Genomic DNA, 15,299 nt, shown 5'->3' with positions numbered 1-15,299 from the left:
TGTAAAAGTAGACCATTCTGCCCCTCAAGCCTGCTCCAGTATTCAGGAAGATCATGGCTGATTTGTTTGGATTTTGTATCCCACATTCCCATTTACCCCAGAAAGTTTTTAATCCACTTGCCCAACAAGAATCAAGGTGCCACTAACTTTAAACCTCTTTGCTTCCATCACCTAAAGTTGCACTACATTCAGAAAAAAAAAAATTCTCCTCACCTGTCCTGAAAGGACAACCTCAAATTTCAAAACTGTGTTCCCTGGTTCTGGACTGACACATAAGAGAAAACATTCTCTCTACAGTCACTTGGTCAAGACCCTTCAGGATTTTATACACTTCAACAAAGTCATCTTTCATTCTTCTAAACTCCAGTGCAAACAAGCCCAGTCCAGCCTGACAAATGTATCCACATACAACCATACACTTCTTTCTTGTATCAATCTAGTCAACCTTCTCTGAATTATTTCCAATGAGTGTTTATCCTTCCTTAATTATGGAGACCACAACTACGCACTGCATTCAAGATATGGCGTGAGCAGGCAGCCCGAGATGGTGGCGTGAATACACAACCCGAGGTCTCCCAGCATCTGCAGCACCATCAAAGGCAGGGAGATCTAGCCAGCATGGGGAGAGAGATATAAGTGCCCAGCACGAAGGAGACCAAGCCCTTCTGAGGATTGCGAGGCCTGTGAGAAGGACTGTAATGTTGAACTTGGAACTTTTTTTCCTCTTTTTCTACTTTGTACATAAGAATCTGTACCTCGGTACCTTTATGCCTAAGATGGTGCCAGGAATGGTGACTTTATACACTTTTCAGTGTAATCTTGTATCCCTGAACTACAGTGCACATGACAATAAAATCTAACTCAATTTCTCATGTTCTATATAACTGAAGCATAAAATCCTTACTTTTATGTTCAATTCCTCTTAAAGTTTAGCATCCCATTAACTTTCTCAATTACATGCTGCACCTACATATGAACAACGTTTAACTCCTGCACACCTAAACTCTCTCTGCACCTCTGAATTTACAATCAATCATTCTTCTGCTTTACCATTTTTCCTGCCTGAGAACAATTTCACATTTTCCCACATTAGATTTCATCTGCCAGAGTTTTGCCCCAAAACTCAACCTATTTCTCTTCACAACATACTTTTCTATATATTGTTAACAAATTTCTCTCTCATGTTTTTGTTCCCCTAAACTAAGTAATTGATGTAAATTGTTAAAGCCCACTTATGACATCCTACACCAGGAAAAAAAATCCATTTCTACATACCGTACTTCAGCCAGCCAACCTTTTATCCATGCTAATATGTTACATCCGCACCCCACCATGAGCTTTTATTTACCATAATAATCTTTGGTGTGGCACCTTTTCAAGTGTTTTCTGGAAATTCAAATATGCTTCCAGGCTCCTTTCTATCCACAGTACTTTACTCTAAGACCATAAAACACAGAAGAAAAAGTAGGCCTTTCAGTTTATTGAGACTGTTGTTTCACCATTCAATGAGATCATGGTTGACAATCCTCAATTACACCTTCCTGCCTAATCCCATTAACCCTCACTTCCCTTACTTATTTAAAGTCTATCAAGCCTTGAATATACTTAATGATCCAGCTCTATAGTCCTCTGTGGTAAAACATTGTGCAGATTCACTACCCTGAGAGGAAATTCCTGCTCATCTGTCTGAATTTGGTGACCCCTGATTCTGAGATTGCACCCTCTGGTCCTAGACTCCCCTGGAAGTCATACCTCCAAAGAATCTTGTAAACTTCAAAAGTTTACTCCTTCAACAAAAAAAAGGTCTAATTAAACTCAACATGATTTCCCACTGATGAAACCATGCTGACTCTTCTGAATTTTTGTGTGTACAAAGTTATAATCTCTTAAATGACCTTGACTAAATGTTCCTCACAACAGACATCAAGCTAAGCTAATCAACCTGTTCCCTGTTCTCTGTCACCCTTCCTTCTTCAATAGAAGGATTAGATTTATTATTCTCCAAACTGATTGAACATATCCTGAATTTAGATAATTCTGTAAATTTAACACCAATGTCACAATTCTCTCAGTAGAAAAGTCTTTGAGCCTAGGATGTAGTCTTCCTGGAATCCAAAGACAATCAACCCACAGCTCCATAATTTATTGGTCCACTTTCTTCATCATTTTAGCTCCTTTCTACCTCATAATTTACAGCAAGTACTGGAGTGCTCTTTGTATCTTTATTAATATTCTCCATTCTCACTTTCGAAAGGACCAATACCCTACTGCTTTTTTAAAAATGCATGCAAAAACTCTGGCTATCTTTTTCAAAATTCCTAGCTGTATTCCTCCCGTACTCCAATTTCTTTCCCCAATTGAACCTTTGGTCATTTTCTGCAGTTCTTCATATTCTCACCAATTACATGATCTGCCATTCACTTTTGTGCAGGTGTATGCTTTTCCCTGAAGTTTGATGCTTTCCTTATTTAGTTAACCACAGAATGTGGATCATCCCTTTAGATCTTTATTGTCAAACGCTTGCAGCCTAAGCAATTGCAGCTGGACTTGAACACAGAATCTTCAATCACACTGAAGTCAGACTGATCCGTGAGGCCACCCTCTGCTGTTAATACCCTCTGGTTCCAATTGCAGCTTGGCTGATTATCAAGTTTTCAATCCCAGCCATACTTCACATTACCCAAATCCTATTCCCAGTTATAATTTAAACCCACACAAATTCCTCCTCTGAATCAAGACTTCCTGCTGCTGTGGCTCATACCATCCTGAATTACTTCAAACACAGGAGACAAACAAACAAAATGCACTTTTGCCAAATATGTAAATAATGTAGTTTTTTAAGCCAGTAATTTATTTGTTCAAGCAGATTAAATATAAATGACATGGTAATACCTTGTTTAAATGCCAATTCAGGCTTTTTAAGGGGTTAGGGTCTTTTGTCAGATGATGATAGTTAAAGGCAACTGTCATGCTTTTAGTCATCCAAAACTTCCGAGTCTTGGGTTGGAATGAAGGTTGAATGCAAATGAGAAATTTAACATTTCACGCCATCTAGACGGACAAGTTCTGAGTGCAAGTTCAGGCAATCTTAAAATTGAATTACATTTGTACTGGACAAAATTATTCAACTGAATTAGGCAACCTTAAAAAATGCTTCAAGGTGTGTGCAAGGGAAATAAAAAGCCTGACTTGTGAGGTACTCTTATCACTTAAATTCATACAGTCCCTTTATTGTACTAAAATACCCTAGGGGTTTTAACAGGAATGTATTCAAACAAAATTTTACACAACCTTATGAAAAGATTTTCAGACAACTGGTAGGATATAGGGAGAAACTTAAAGGAGGTAAAGAATGTAACAATGCAGAGGGGTTTAAGGGAAGCAATTCTAGACCCTAGAGCCTAGTCAGCTATCCACAAAGAATTGACATGGCCCATTTACATTAGATGTTGTGGTAACCAGATTCTTTTCTTTCTGACATGAAAAACTACCTGCTGAAATTAATGATGCCTGCAATAAAACAGTTTCACAATTCAAAGATATGCTGCCTCCAATTCATAGGAACATAATATTAAAAGGAGAAAGCTAAAAAGCCATCCAAAATTAAAACTGAAATTAAAAAGAGTGGAATCCTCACAACACAAAATTGTCCAATTTCCTGGAAGGGATCAGTAAAGTTCTCGAGAACCTAAATCCTTTCAAACACACGTGCACATTAAGTATCATCTCCACCGATACATCATACTTAATTATAAAAAGAGGTGCAAATTCCATCACTGACTCCATGCTACGTTCATTGATTTACTTGTAGTACAAGGGTTCTTGGAGTTTCAAAGTATTTTAAATTAAAATTACAGCCACTGAAGGAAATGTTACCCTCACCAAAAACAAAACACCTTTTAAGCCTGGTCTTCATTGCATACAATGTTGGATATAGAAGAGCCATGAGTGTAACTCTCCAGTTTAATTATCAAAATTAGCTACAGGAGCGGGATTACTGCAATTACACAAGCAAAGAATTAGGAATGGTTTAATTTCAGTTTAAATGATAATGACGACACTATATTGTCACTGCATAGACCAATTTAACGAACTGACCAAGTTAGCCAAGGAGCAGGAATTGCTCTTACAATTTGTGCAAAGGGGGAAACTATGGCTTTTTTCACAGAACAATGCACATCTGGAACCTGTTTGATTATGTGATGAACACTGATTCACGAGAACTGAACCCATCTCAGGCTGAGGCAGAGACCATCTCATGGAAAAGGGAGGTTTCTTGCAATGATAACACTAATCAGGGCTAGGGTGGTCTCCTAGTCTAATGTTGGATGGCTGCCCCAGTTGGTTCAAAGGTCAATTTTCCAGTTATTGCTACCCTTTCCAATTAGCCTTTGTTTTCATTTATTTGATTAGTTAGCTCCCCCAGGAGATTACAATGAGTCTGGGTGAGTGTGGAGTGATTTGTAATACACAATACATTGCAATAGCATGGGGGGGGGGGGGGATGTATGCTGGATAAACCTATGCATCTTTTCTTGCTATCATTTACATACCAATTTATGTTACCTTAAATTCATCTTAAAGTTATGCTAATTCCTTGAAAAATTCTGAAGTCTAAATTGATTTAAACTCTGCTTTGAGCAGGTTTAAAAACTGGATTAGCTCACTAGGATTTTTTTTAAAAAAAAGTAAAAACCCAACACAACAAAGATCATTGAGCATATAATCACACATCCTGAAATCTGTCCATCCTCAGGCACTGGTGTCAAGATGGTCATCCAAAATGGCTCACTGAATTTTTTTGGGCAAGTCAGGGTGGAATAAATGAGTCATGTTCAGAAAATTGTCTAACGTGCACAGCATAGCTTAATCAGCAAATCAGAAAAATCAGCTCCTCAGAAGGATCTAACCTTTCCCTGAAAATAAATATTTAGATGGTATACTATAATGAAATGTCACAAAACAAAACCTTAAAACTGAAACAACTTCATGATTCATAAAATTTCAAGAGATGGTATGCTAATCCAAATCTATTTTGAACTTTGTCTTCTTGAAGAGAATTCAGCCCCTGTCAATCCACAAATAATAACTGCGTTACTTTGTCAGTAAATATCTTAATGTTCTGCCAACATATCCTTGTGGAATGAGGAACATTTCAACTGTGATCTAGACTTCAGCCAAGTTCAGCAATGCCAACAGTACATGAGAGCTTCAATGCGACCATAGCACTATGCTACTATAGCAAGCAGACCATTTCATGGAAGCTATATTATCAGGACAAGGGGTAAAGGAAAAGAACAAAGAACGACGCAGTCTAGATGACGTAATCCAGGATTTAAAGAAAGGTATTTGGGTGAGGAGTGTGATAATGGTCCTTTATTTAATTTTGGCCTTTTAGTTGATACCTGAATCTCTTTGCAAACAGAAGTTCACTTTTCCAGTTGTTCGTCTCAAAGCTGTCACTTGTACTGGGACAGTAGAGTTAGGGTCTCAACAGGATATTTGCTGGTGTGACAGAGTATAGTAACCATGACTCTGTTTTCTGACTCCAGATTTCTAGCAGACATAGTCCAGATGTAGCTAGACAACAGTCAAAAAATAGGGGACTCTGACCAAAGTACAATGTGGATTAAAAAAGGGACTGAGGTTTTTCATTTAGAATCCTTCCCGGTGTCTGGTAAGTTGGACAGTTAAGCACCTTAAAAAAAAGGGAGTTGGTTTTCTCCCACTATTGAGGGTTGTCACATTCATTCAATAACCTCCCCATTTTTCTCCTCGACCTTTACAAAATAGATTTCCAATTCTGAACTAATTCATTTGCATTCTTTCCCTCGTCTCTTCCACAACATCATTTGTTGAAGATGTTAAAAGCAGAATAGTGGCTACCTGGAACAATATATGAAATGATCTTATAGAATGGTTCTCATGATATCACCAGCAACACTTCAGCACCTTAAAAGAAACCCAACTGAAGTTTGATGCTTAAGAGAAAACTGAGCCCAGCCTTATTTAACACAAATCTGTCCTCAAAGACTGCATCTTATACTGAAGACAAATATTAGAATGCCATTGGCCTATCATATCACAGTAGTCAAATACAAATCAGAGATCCAAATATATCACGTTCTCGAGCAGTCTCCACCAGTTCAAAATATGGCCACATTTTGCCAAAATAGAAACACCATGCGGGTACGATTACAATTCGTCACATAATCTTCATAACAAAACAAGAGAAAAACAAATCAGACCCAGGTATAAATATAGCCCTTCCAGCAGCCATATTATTGTCACTGGATAATGATGTATCCGCCAACATTCATGAAAATTTCCGTGCTTGATGTACACTCTTGTATTACTTAAGGTCCGAGGCAGTCTAGACAAACTAACAACTGAAGACTGGCCTACCTTTGTAAGAAAGGGTCACAACAGTCTTTGATTGGATCTGCCTGTACCCACCAGAGTAAAACGAGTTACTCAGGATGATAATTTGTACAGTGCACCCATAGAAAATGTTTGGGTAGAAACTTAAAGGAAGATCTCATTGAAACGTTTAAGGTGGTTCAACATTTGATCAAGTTAATAGCTGGAAACTATTTCCTCTGGCAGCAGTCAAGAGCAGAACCTCGAAATTATAGTGAGTACATGCAGGGTGATGACAGGAAGCATTTTTTCATACAAGGGGATAATGGAAGTCTGGAACTTCCTCTGCCCAGAAAAAGCTGTTGAGGTGAGATCAATTCAAATTTTAAACTGTTATGAAATAAGGGAGGGTAGATTGATTGGAGATACAGACAGCCATGATTTTATTGAATGATGGAACAGGCTCAAGAGATTGATTCATCTTTTCCTGTTCCTATCGATCTCTCAGCTGACTTTCACATCCAGACAAACATGAAGATAGCTTGTGAGCACTCAGATTCTACCATGACACTAATGGCATGACATTTAGTGTCTCGTTTTTTTGCCTTTCGATGAAAAGATGATAAACACCTGATCAGAGAAGTTTAAATAATTTAAACATGAAGGTTAACTGTGCTAGTTTCCCCTATTTTTCCAAAGAAGGGTTACTCGTTATGCAATACAGATGATTAACAGGTTCAATGGGAACCTGTTAATTAATTTTACCAGCTCCAAAGTCATTTAGTAAAATCTAATTCATTCCAACATAACTGATTTTCATGGCAGGCAGCTTAACCAAACTGCTTTGTGTAAGCTGCAGCATGGAGCCTGTAAGATGAGCCTGTAAATTGATGAGAACGGACAGGAGTTTGCTTGGCTTCAGATATAATATTTTCCAACATACAAGGCAGGCTGCTGAGATATTTGTAATCAGGAAATATGGAAAAGAGAAAGGGAATATAGCATAGGAGTAGCTGAAAATTTAAGCACTCACCAGCTGCGAGCTAAGTCGTGTTTGCCACATATCAGCCTGTTTTGGGTTTAGATCAGGACTTGGTAGACCCAGTCTTGATGCAAGAGCCTCCACATACCCTGCAAGTCTGAAGCAGTCAAAAATAGTATTAGATTAATCACATATTAAGTCATAATCACATATTCCTAGAGAGGGAATGCAACAGGCAGTTCACTCCCAGACCTCTTTAAAGTAGGCTCATGTATGCAGGTGTATGTATAGGGATGGGCAATAAATGCTGGCCAGCCAGCAATGCCCATGTCCCATAAGCGAATAAAAAAAAAAACTGCTGTGCCCCTGACAGCAGGGTAGTTTTATAGCCTTTTTTTAAAAAATGGTGTACTGTATAATATTCCAAAATGGGAGGAATGTTACAAATACGTCCAAGTTCAAAAGAATGTTCACTCCAACCAATCTGATTGGGACAGACTTTAACACAGACAAGTTGGTATTGAACTAACATCACAAAAATGTATTGCTTTCCATCTCAACTAATGTTTAGTCCAACTGTCTGTCTGAATTTAATGCATTTGCAAGCTTCAATTCAGTTCACAGTCATCGTCTATTTCTTGCACACCACAACAGTTGGTAAATAGGGTTGCAAAGCAAAAAAATTATAAGTTTGAAAAGTGAGAAAGACTTTTACATAATCTAAATTATTCTGTGAAATGAATAAGTAAACAGTGAAAACAGAAGGCAGTTTTATCTTTTTTTCGAAAACATGAGCGATTCCTGAGGGACCTAATCAGCATGTAAATTAGTGGATAGTTTGCAGATTTCTTCCCTAGCTCGTACCCAGCATTCCCTTCCTCTGAAATCTTAAATTATCTTGGGGAAAAATTTATCCAACAGACTGCACTGAAGGATCACTCAACCCAAAACATTAATTCTGAATTCTTTCCACAGATGTGAGGCCTGCTGAGCTTTTCCAGCAATTTGTTTTTGCACCAGCATGATATAGGCACAAGATACATAATACAGCACAAAGGAATGTGTATTTCCAATAACAGGCAAGTGAAGACCTCATTCAAGGGGTCAAAACATTGCTCTAAACTGATGTGACCCATCACATTAAAATTCTAATAAACGCTCTTCAAAATTGTTTTCAATTTTGATCTATGAAATATGCTAATGCATTACAGTCTCAACAAATCCAAAGACCTCGTACAAAATATCCAACATTCCAAAAACAGTTTATCCACTGTCTAACAGACACTGAAACTGATGGCTCTCCACCCAAAGATGATATTCATTAGTCCAAGGGGTGAAAAGTACACAATATCCAATGACTCCATTTGCTTTTTTTAAAACTAATTCTTTGCCTAACAATCTGTATATAATGTGGAATGGGTTAATAGATTGCAAAATTTCCATTTAAGAATAAGTTAGCATATATCTTGTACACAAATCAGTCAATGCTCTTAGATATCTGTCCAACAGAGACTACCTTTGTAAAACACAGTTGTACAGAGAAAGTACCTCAAGCATATTTCTTGTCCTTAAGAGCATAGATAACTGAGAATATAATTTTTTAAAATATTCAAGGGATGTTGAAACTGCTGGAAAATATAGCACTAATAGCTCACATCCTTAATTCTCTTCAAGAAAGTGTTCGTGAGCTGCCTTTTTGATCCACTATAATCTGTGCAGTGTCAGTACACCCACAATACAGTTGTAGAGTTCCAGGATTTTAGACCCAACAATGTACAGTTGCTCCAAATCAGGATAGTGTGAGAGAGTGAGTGGAAAATGTTCTTAGTAATGTTCCTATACATTTGCTGCCCTTACACATCTCAGTGGCAGAGGATACAGGTCTAGAAGGTGATGAAGCAGCAGCATGGGCAAACTGCTATAACACACCGTGCAGATGGTACATGCCAGTTCTATGTCATGCTAGTGATGAAAGGAGTGAATATTCAAAAGGTTCCTTCTAAATTAGAGTCACTTACAACTTAAAATATTAACGGTTTCTCTTACTACAGATGTTTTCAAACTTGATTACTGCCAATGACTTTTTTCTATTAACAACAGACGGTGGAAATAATATCACACAAGCTGCCTTCGCCTCAAAGATTACCAGCCTTTCGGTTTGGAGGTGCACGCATCCAGCAAATGGACAGCATTCCATCACATTCCTCACTTGCGCCTTGTAGTGGGCAGACAGGCTTTGAGTAGTCAAGAAGCAAGTTACTTGCAGAACTTCCAGGTTCTGACCACCTGTTGTGGCTGAAATATTTACACAGATGAGCCAATTCATTTCTGGTCAATGATGACCCTCAGGAAGTTGATGGAGAATTCAGTGGCGATGGTTACTTGCCAACGATCAAGTCAAGCCTCCACCAGGTCTTGTTGCATGTGGATTGCTTAGGTAGGTGAGAAATTGTGAATGGGACTGAGTACTGGAATTATCAGTGAAGAGCTCCATTCTGATATCATGTTTACCTCAGGGAAATCCTGTCACGTCCTGCATGAACCTCCAACATCCAAAAGCATCTTCCTTTAAGCAAGGTATGACTACAAACTGTGGAGCTTTTCCCTAATACCATTGACTTCAGTTTTGCTAAGGCTGTTGATATCTCTTTTGGTCAAATGCTGCACAGATATCAAGGGCAGTAATCCTCATCTCATCTGAAATGTTCATTATTCATTCAGGGATGCAGGTGTCACTGGCAAGGTCGGTATTTGTTGCTTGTCACAATTGTTTTTGAACTGAGTGACTTGCCATGGCAATTGCACAGCCAACCATGTTGCTGTGGGTCTGGAGTCACATGTAGGCCAGATCATGTTAGGACACCATTTCCTTCCCTGAAGGAAGTTAGTTTACAACAATTGATGATAGTTTCATGGTCAAAATCACAGGGATAAACTTTATATTCCAGATTATATTAAACTTCATCAGTTGCACTATCTTAGGTCTCTGGATTGCTAATGCAATGATATGACCAGCATACCACCATTCTTCAAATAAACTCTTACCCACGTTTGCCAAGGTTGTAATGAAGTCCAGAGCTGGTGGTCCTAATGAAACCCCACACTTTAAAAAAGACAATAAAAGGCTAGATTAGGCTACATTTGTCCAACTTTCATGGCTAGAATAGATCAGAGCAATTTTCCACTGTCAAGTAGATATAAATCTTGCAGCTGTACTGGAGCAGTTTGGCTGGGACACTGCTCATTCTAGAGGACAACTGGTGTCCTGGTCAAAACATGCTGAGCTACTTCTTCACTGGCCTTTCCTCCATCTGAATCAGGTCAGAATTGCGGATGATTGCTGATGATTACACAATATTCAGCACCATTCATGACTTCTCACTGGAGCTTAGATGAATGAGAGGAAGTCTAATGGAGGCTTACAAGATGCTGAAGGGGATTGAAAAAAAAAGTGAACTTGTGTGGATCAATCTAGAACGAGGGATAGAAAGAAGAGTTTTAGGGTAAGGATACTCTTTGGCTGAGGGATAGCAGATTTAAAACAAAATTGAGGAGAAATTTGGGTTGGAATATCTTGTCGGCATGGATGGATTGGACCGAAGGGTCGGTTTCCATGCTGTACATCTCTATGACTCTAAATTACTTCGCTCAAAGGGTCTGAAACAGTTGAATTCACTACTCCAGAGCACAGTGGACACCAGGATATTGAGTAGTTTAAAGGAGGCAATAGACCTATTTTTAATTAGTAATTTTTAATTAGTAATGGGCTGAAAGCTTATGGTGAGCAGAGAGGAAAGTGGAGTTTAGGTCAAGATGAGATCAGTCATGATCATATGACGGAGCAGGCTTGAGGGGCTAAATTGCCGACTCCTAGTTCTTATACTCTGTTCTCAGGTACTATGGCAGTCCATGTCCAAATGCAGCAATTCCAAGTTTGGGCTGACAAGTGTAAAGTAACATGCTTGTTACCAAAGCGCCAAGTAATCACCATCTCTAATAAGACAGAATCTAACCATCACATGACATAGAACTGGCATGTACCATTCAATGGCATTATTAACACTGAACTATCAAAATTCTGAAGGCTACCATTGACCATAAACCAAACTAGGCTACATATTTAAAAACTACAGCTACAAGAGCAGATCAGAGGCTAGGTAAGTGGCAAGTTACTCACTTTCTGACTTCCCAAAGCCTGTTCATCATTTACAAGGCACTGATTATGAGCATGATTGAATACACCCCACTTGCCTGGATGGAAGCAACTTAAAAAAGTTAAAGCAGCTTAACACCATCCATAAAAAAAGCATCCCACTTGACTAATACCACATCCACTACTTTCCACGTTCATTTTCTTCATTGCAGCGCGTACCATCTATGCGATGCACTGCAGTAACACACCTAGGCCTGTTTGAAAGGACGTTCCAAACTACAACCTCTCCCACCAGAAGGGCAAGGGTACGAGATATCTGGAACACCATAACTTATAAGTTTCTCTCCAGGACACAAACGGTCCTGACATGGGGTGTTTCATGTCAAAATCTTGGAGCTTCCTTCCTAACAGCATTTTGGGTATCCCTACACCAACAGGTTCAAGAGCAGAGCTCACCATCACCTCCTTTAGGACACCAGGGGTAGGTAATAAATGCTGGCCTAGCCAGCAACACCCTCATCCTGTAAATACATTTTTTCCAAAAACTCTAGCCAGAATACTGTCAGGACCTACAGTTTTTATCTAATGCACCTAGTTGTTTCTTCACTGCCCATCAATTTTCTGAGCCAAAATACAGAAATAATTGGCACAGCAAAAATATGTCGATCAAAGAATGAATTTACCAAAATCTAAATAAAAACTGAACGAACTGTGGTTGCTGTAAATCAGAAGCAAAACCAGAAGTTGCTTGAGAAGCTCACGTCTGGCAGCACCTGAGCAGAGAAATCAGAGTTAAGCTTTCAGTCCAGTGACCCATCCTCAGACTGATGCTAGCTAGGAAAATGTTGTTTTACATGCAGAAGATAGAGTAGGAGGAGGGGGGCAAGTAGTAAATGACAGGTGTGGCTAGAGCTCCAAGAGAGAGAACAGTTAGACAGACAAAGGGGTAGATAACATTCTGTCAGGGGTAGGGAATAGATGTTAATGGAGACTGTTAGTGGCTAACAATACGTAGTGTGTCATGGCCTTGTATGTGCGTACCTCCCACAACAGGACTTGTTATTGCATAGTCTGCCATTACTCACTACCTGTTGATAGTCACTAACAGTCTATATTAATAACTGTTCACCCTCCCTGGCAGATTGTCTGTCCAACTCCTTTGTCTGTCCAACTGTTCTTCTCTCCCCATGGAATTCATCCCCACCTATCATGTACTCCTCACCTCCTCTTCCGACCCTAACTTCTGCATTTAAACTGACACTTTCCTAGCTACCGTCAGTTCTGAGGAAGGGTCACGGGACCTGAAACATTAACTCTGATTTCTCTGCACAGATGCTGCCTGAGCTTCTCCAGCACCTTCTGTCTTTGTTACCAAAATCTAAATTGAGCAGTTAAAGTTGATAGAAGCTGATAAAGTAAAAATATGGCCGTAAGTATTTGTCAGAAGTTATACAGTTCAACAGCAATGTTAATTTTATACTGCTCATTAAAAACATAACATCCTTCAGCTGAATACAGTGCCCAACAAGGAACCGCTCGCTTGTAGGAAATTGGGGAAATGCTAGGAATAGGACAAAAACTTAATCTAAAGTCCTCGGGTTTATAATTATTCAAATTCATAAGTTATACTTACCCCAGGCCAGCTACGTCAGACACAAGGTTGCCGAGCGCTGCAGCTGTTTTGTTTATAAAGAAAGGATAGAATTAGTCAAATTATAGACAGAAGGTCAACAAACTGGGTCTGTTTCATAAATAATTAGACGGCACAACTTTATTTATTTCCCTCTGCTGAAGGCACAATGCTGAAGTACAGTTAATTTAGAGAGGAGATTCTTGATTATGTGAGTTGCCCGAGGGACATTTGAGGCGAACATCGTCAATTCCACTCTCCCCCGAGAGTCAAACACGTACATAGTACACAGCAGGACTCATTGGAAAGCAATTACAACAGACTCCGGCTGAATTCTTCCCTCAATAATCCCAAAATGATGAGAGTAATTTTGGGATCTTTACCACTGCCTGCCGTGATTAGTAAACTCCGCACACATTGGGAATTGAACCTGTGATTTCTTTAATGGATTTGCGAACACGTGGGAGCCCGTAGTGCAGACTCGCCCAGTTGTGATAGACATGGGTGGGGGGGGGGGTGAGGGGGGGGGTGAGGGTGGGGTGGGGGTGAGGGGGGGGGGAGGGTGGGGGGGTGAGGGGGGGGGGAGGGTGGGGGGGTGGGGGGGGGAGGGTGGGGAGGGTGGGGAGGGGTGGGGAGGGGGGGGGGGGGAGTGGGGGGTGGGGGGGGAGGGGGGTGGGGGAGTGGGGGGTGGGGGGGGAGGGGGGGTGGGGGGTGGGGTGGGGGGGGAGGGGGGGTGGGGGGGGAGGGGGGGGGAGTGGGGGGTGGGGGGGGGAGGGGGGGGGGAGTGGGGGGTGGGGGGGGAGTGGGGGGTGGGGGGGGAGGGGGGGTGGGGGGGGGGAGTGGGGGGTGGGGGGGGAGGGGGGGTGGGGGGGGAGGGGGGGTGGGGGGGGTGAGGGAGGGGGTGAGGGGGGGGGTGAGGGAGGGGGTGAGGGGGGGTGAGGGGGTGAGGAGGGGGTGAGGGGGGAGGGGGGGTGAGGAGGGGGTGAGGGGGGAGGGGGGGTGAGGAGGGGGTGAGGGGGGGGGGAGGGGGGAGGGGGGGGGAGGGGGGAGGGGGGGGAGGGGGGGGAGGGGGGGGAGGGGGTGAGGGGGGGGAGGGGGGAGGGGGGAGGGGGGGTGAGGGGGGAGGTGGGGGTGAGGGGGGGGGAGGGGGGAGGGGGGGTGAGGGGGGAGGTGGGGGTGAGGGAGGGGGGGGAGGGGGGGAGGGGGGGGGGGAGGGGGGGAGGGGGGGGGGGAGGGGGGAGGGGGGGAGGGGGAGGGGGGGAGGTGGGGGGAGGGAGGGGGAGGGGGAGGGGGGGAGAGGGGGGATGGGGGGAGGGGGGAGGGGGAGGGAGGGGAGGGGGGAGAGGGGAGGGAGGGGAGGGGGGAGAGGGGAGGGGGGGAGGGGGGGGAGGGGGGGAGGGGGGGGTAGGTGGGGGTGAGGGAGGGGGGGTGAGGGGTGAGGGGGGGGTGAGGGGTGAGGGGGGGGTAGGTGGGGGTGAGGGAGGGGGGGGGGGGGGGAGGGGGAGGGGAGGGGGGGGGGAGGGGAGGGGGAGGTGGAGGGGGGGAGAGGGGGGATGGGGGGAGGGGGGAGAAGGGAGAGGGGAGGGAGGGGAGGGGGGAGAGGGGAGGGAGGGGAGGGGGGAGAGGGAGGGGAGGGGGGGGAGGGGGGAGGGAGGGGGGAGGGGGGAGGGAGGGGGGGGTGAGGGGTGAGGGGGGGTGGGGGGGGTGAGGGGGGAGGGAGGGGGGAGGGGGGGGAGGGAGGGGGGGAGGGGGGGGTGAGGGGGGAAGGGGGGTGAGGGGGGGTGAGGGGGGAGGGGGGTGAGGGGGGGGTGAGGTGAGGGGGGAGGGGGGGTGAGGGGGAGGGGGGGTGAGGGGGAGGGAGGGGGGGAGGGGAGGGGGGAGGGAGGGGGGGAGGGGAGGGGAGGGGGGAGGGAGGGGGGGGAGGGGAGGGGGGAGGGAGGGAGGGGAGGGGAGGGGGAGGGAGGGAGGGGAGGGGAGGGGGGAGGGAGGGGGGGGAGGGAGGGGGGGGGAGGGGAGGGGGGAGGGAGGGGGGGGAGGGGGGGAGGGGAGAGGGGGGAGGGGGGGGAGGGGGAGGGGGAGGGAGGGGGGAGGGGGAGGGGGAGGGGGGAGGGGGAGTGAGGGGGGATGGGGAGGGGGGGGTGAGGGGAGAGGGGGGAGGGGGGGTGAGGGGAGAG

The 15,299-nt window shown here is 43.8% G+C and overlaps 1 protein-coding gene across 2 annotated transcripts in view; it reads right to left on the bottom strand.

The window, feature by feature from the left end:
- tmem65 (transmembrane protein 65) overlaps window positions 1-15,299 on the bottom strand; it is an 87,170-nt gene that overhangs the window by 14,730 nt on the left and 57,141 nt on the right. For both annotated transcript variants that reach the window (XM_043688531.2, XM_043688532.2), the window contains 2 exons: window positions 13,129-13,171; window positions 7,394-7,499 (listed from right to left, as the gene is read on the bottom strand). In XM_043688531.2, the coding sequence (XP_043544466.1) occupies window positions 7,394-7,499; window positions 13,129-13,171 (149 nt within the window). The remainder of the gene's footprint in view (window positions 1-7,393; window positions 7,500-13,128; window positions 13,172-15,299) is intronic.

This window comes from Chiloscyllium plagiosum, unplaced genomic scaffold, assembly GCF_037043375.1.
Source record: "Chiloscyllium plagiosum isolate Xiang-an unplaced genomic scaffold, Cpla_swu_hap1 HiC_scaffold_4, whole genome shotgun sequence".
Classification (NCBI taxonomy): domain Eukaryota; kingdom Metazoa; phylum Chordata; class Chondrichthyes; order Orectolobiformes; family Hemiscylliidae; genus Chiloscyllium; species Chiloscyllium plagiosum.
Note: the sequence above shows the minus strand (reverse complement) of the source record. Positions and strands in the feature narration are given on the sequence as shown.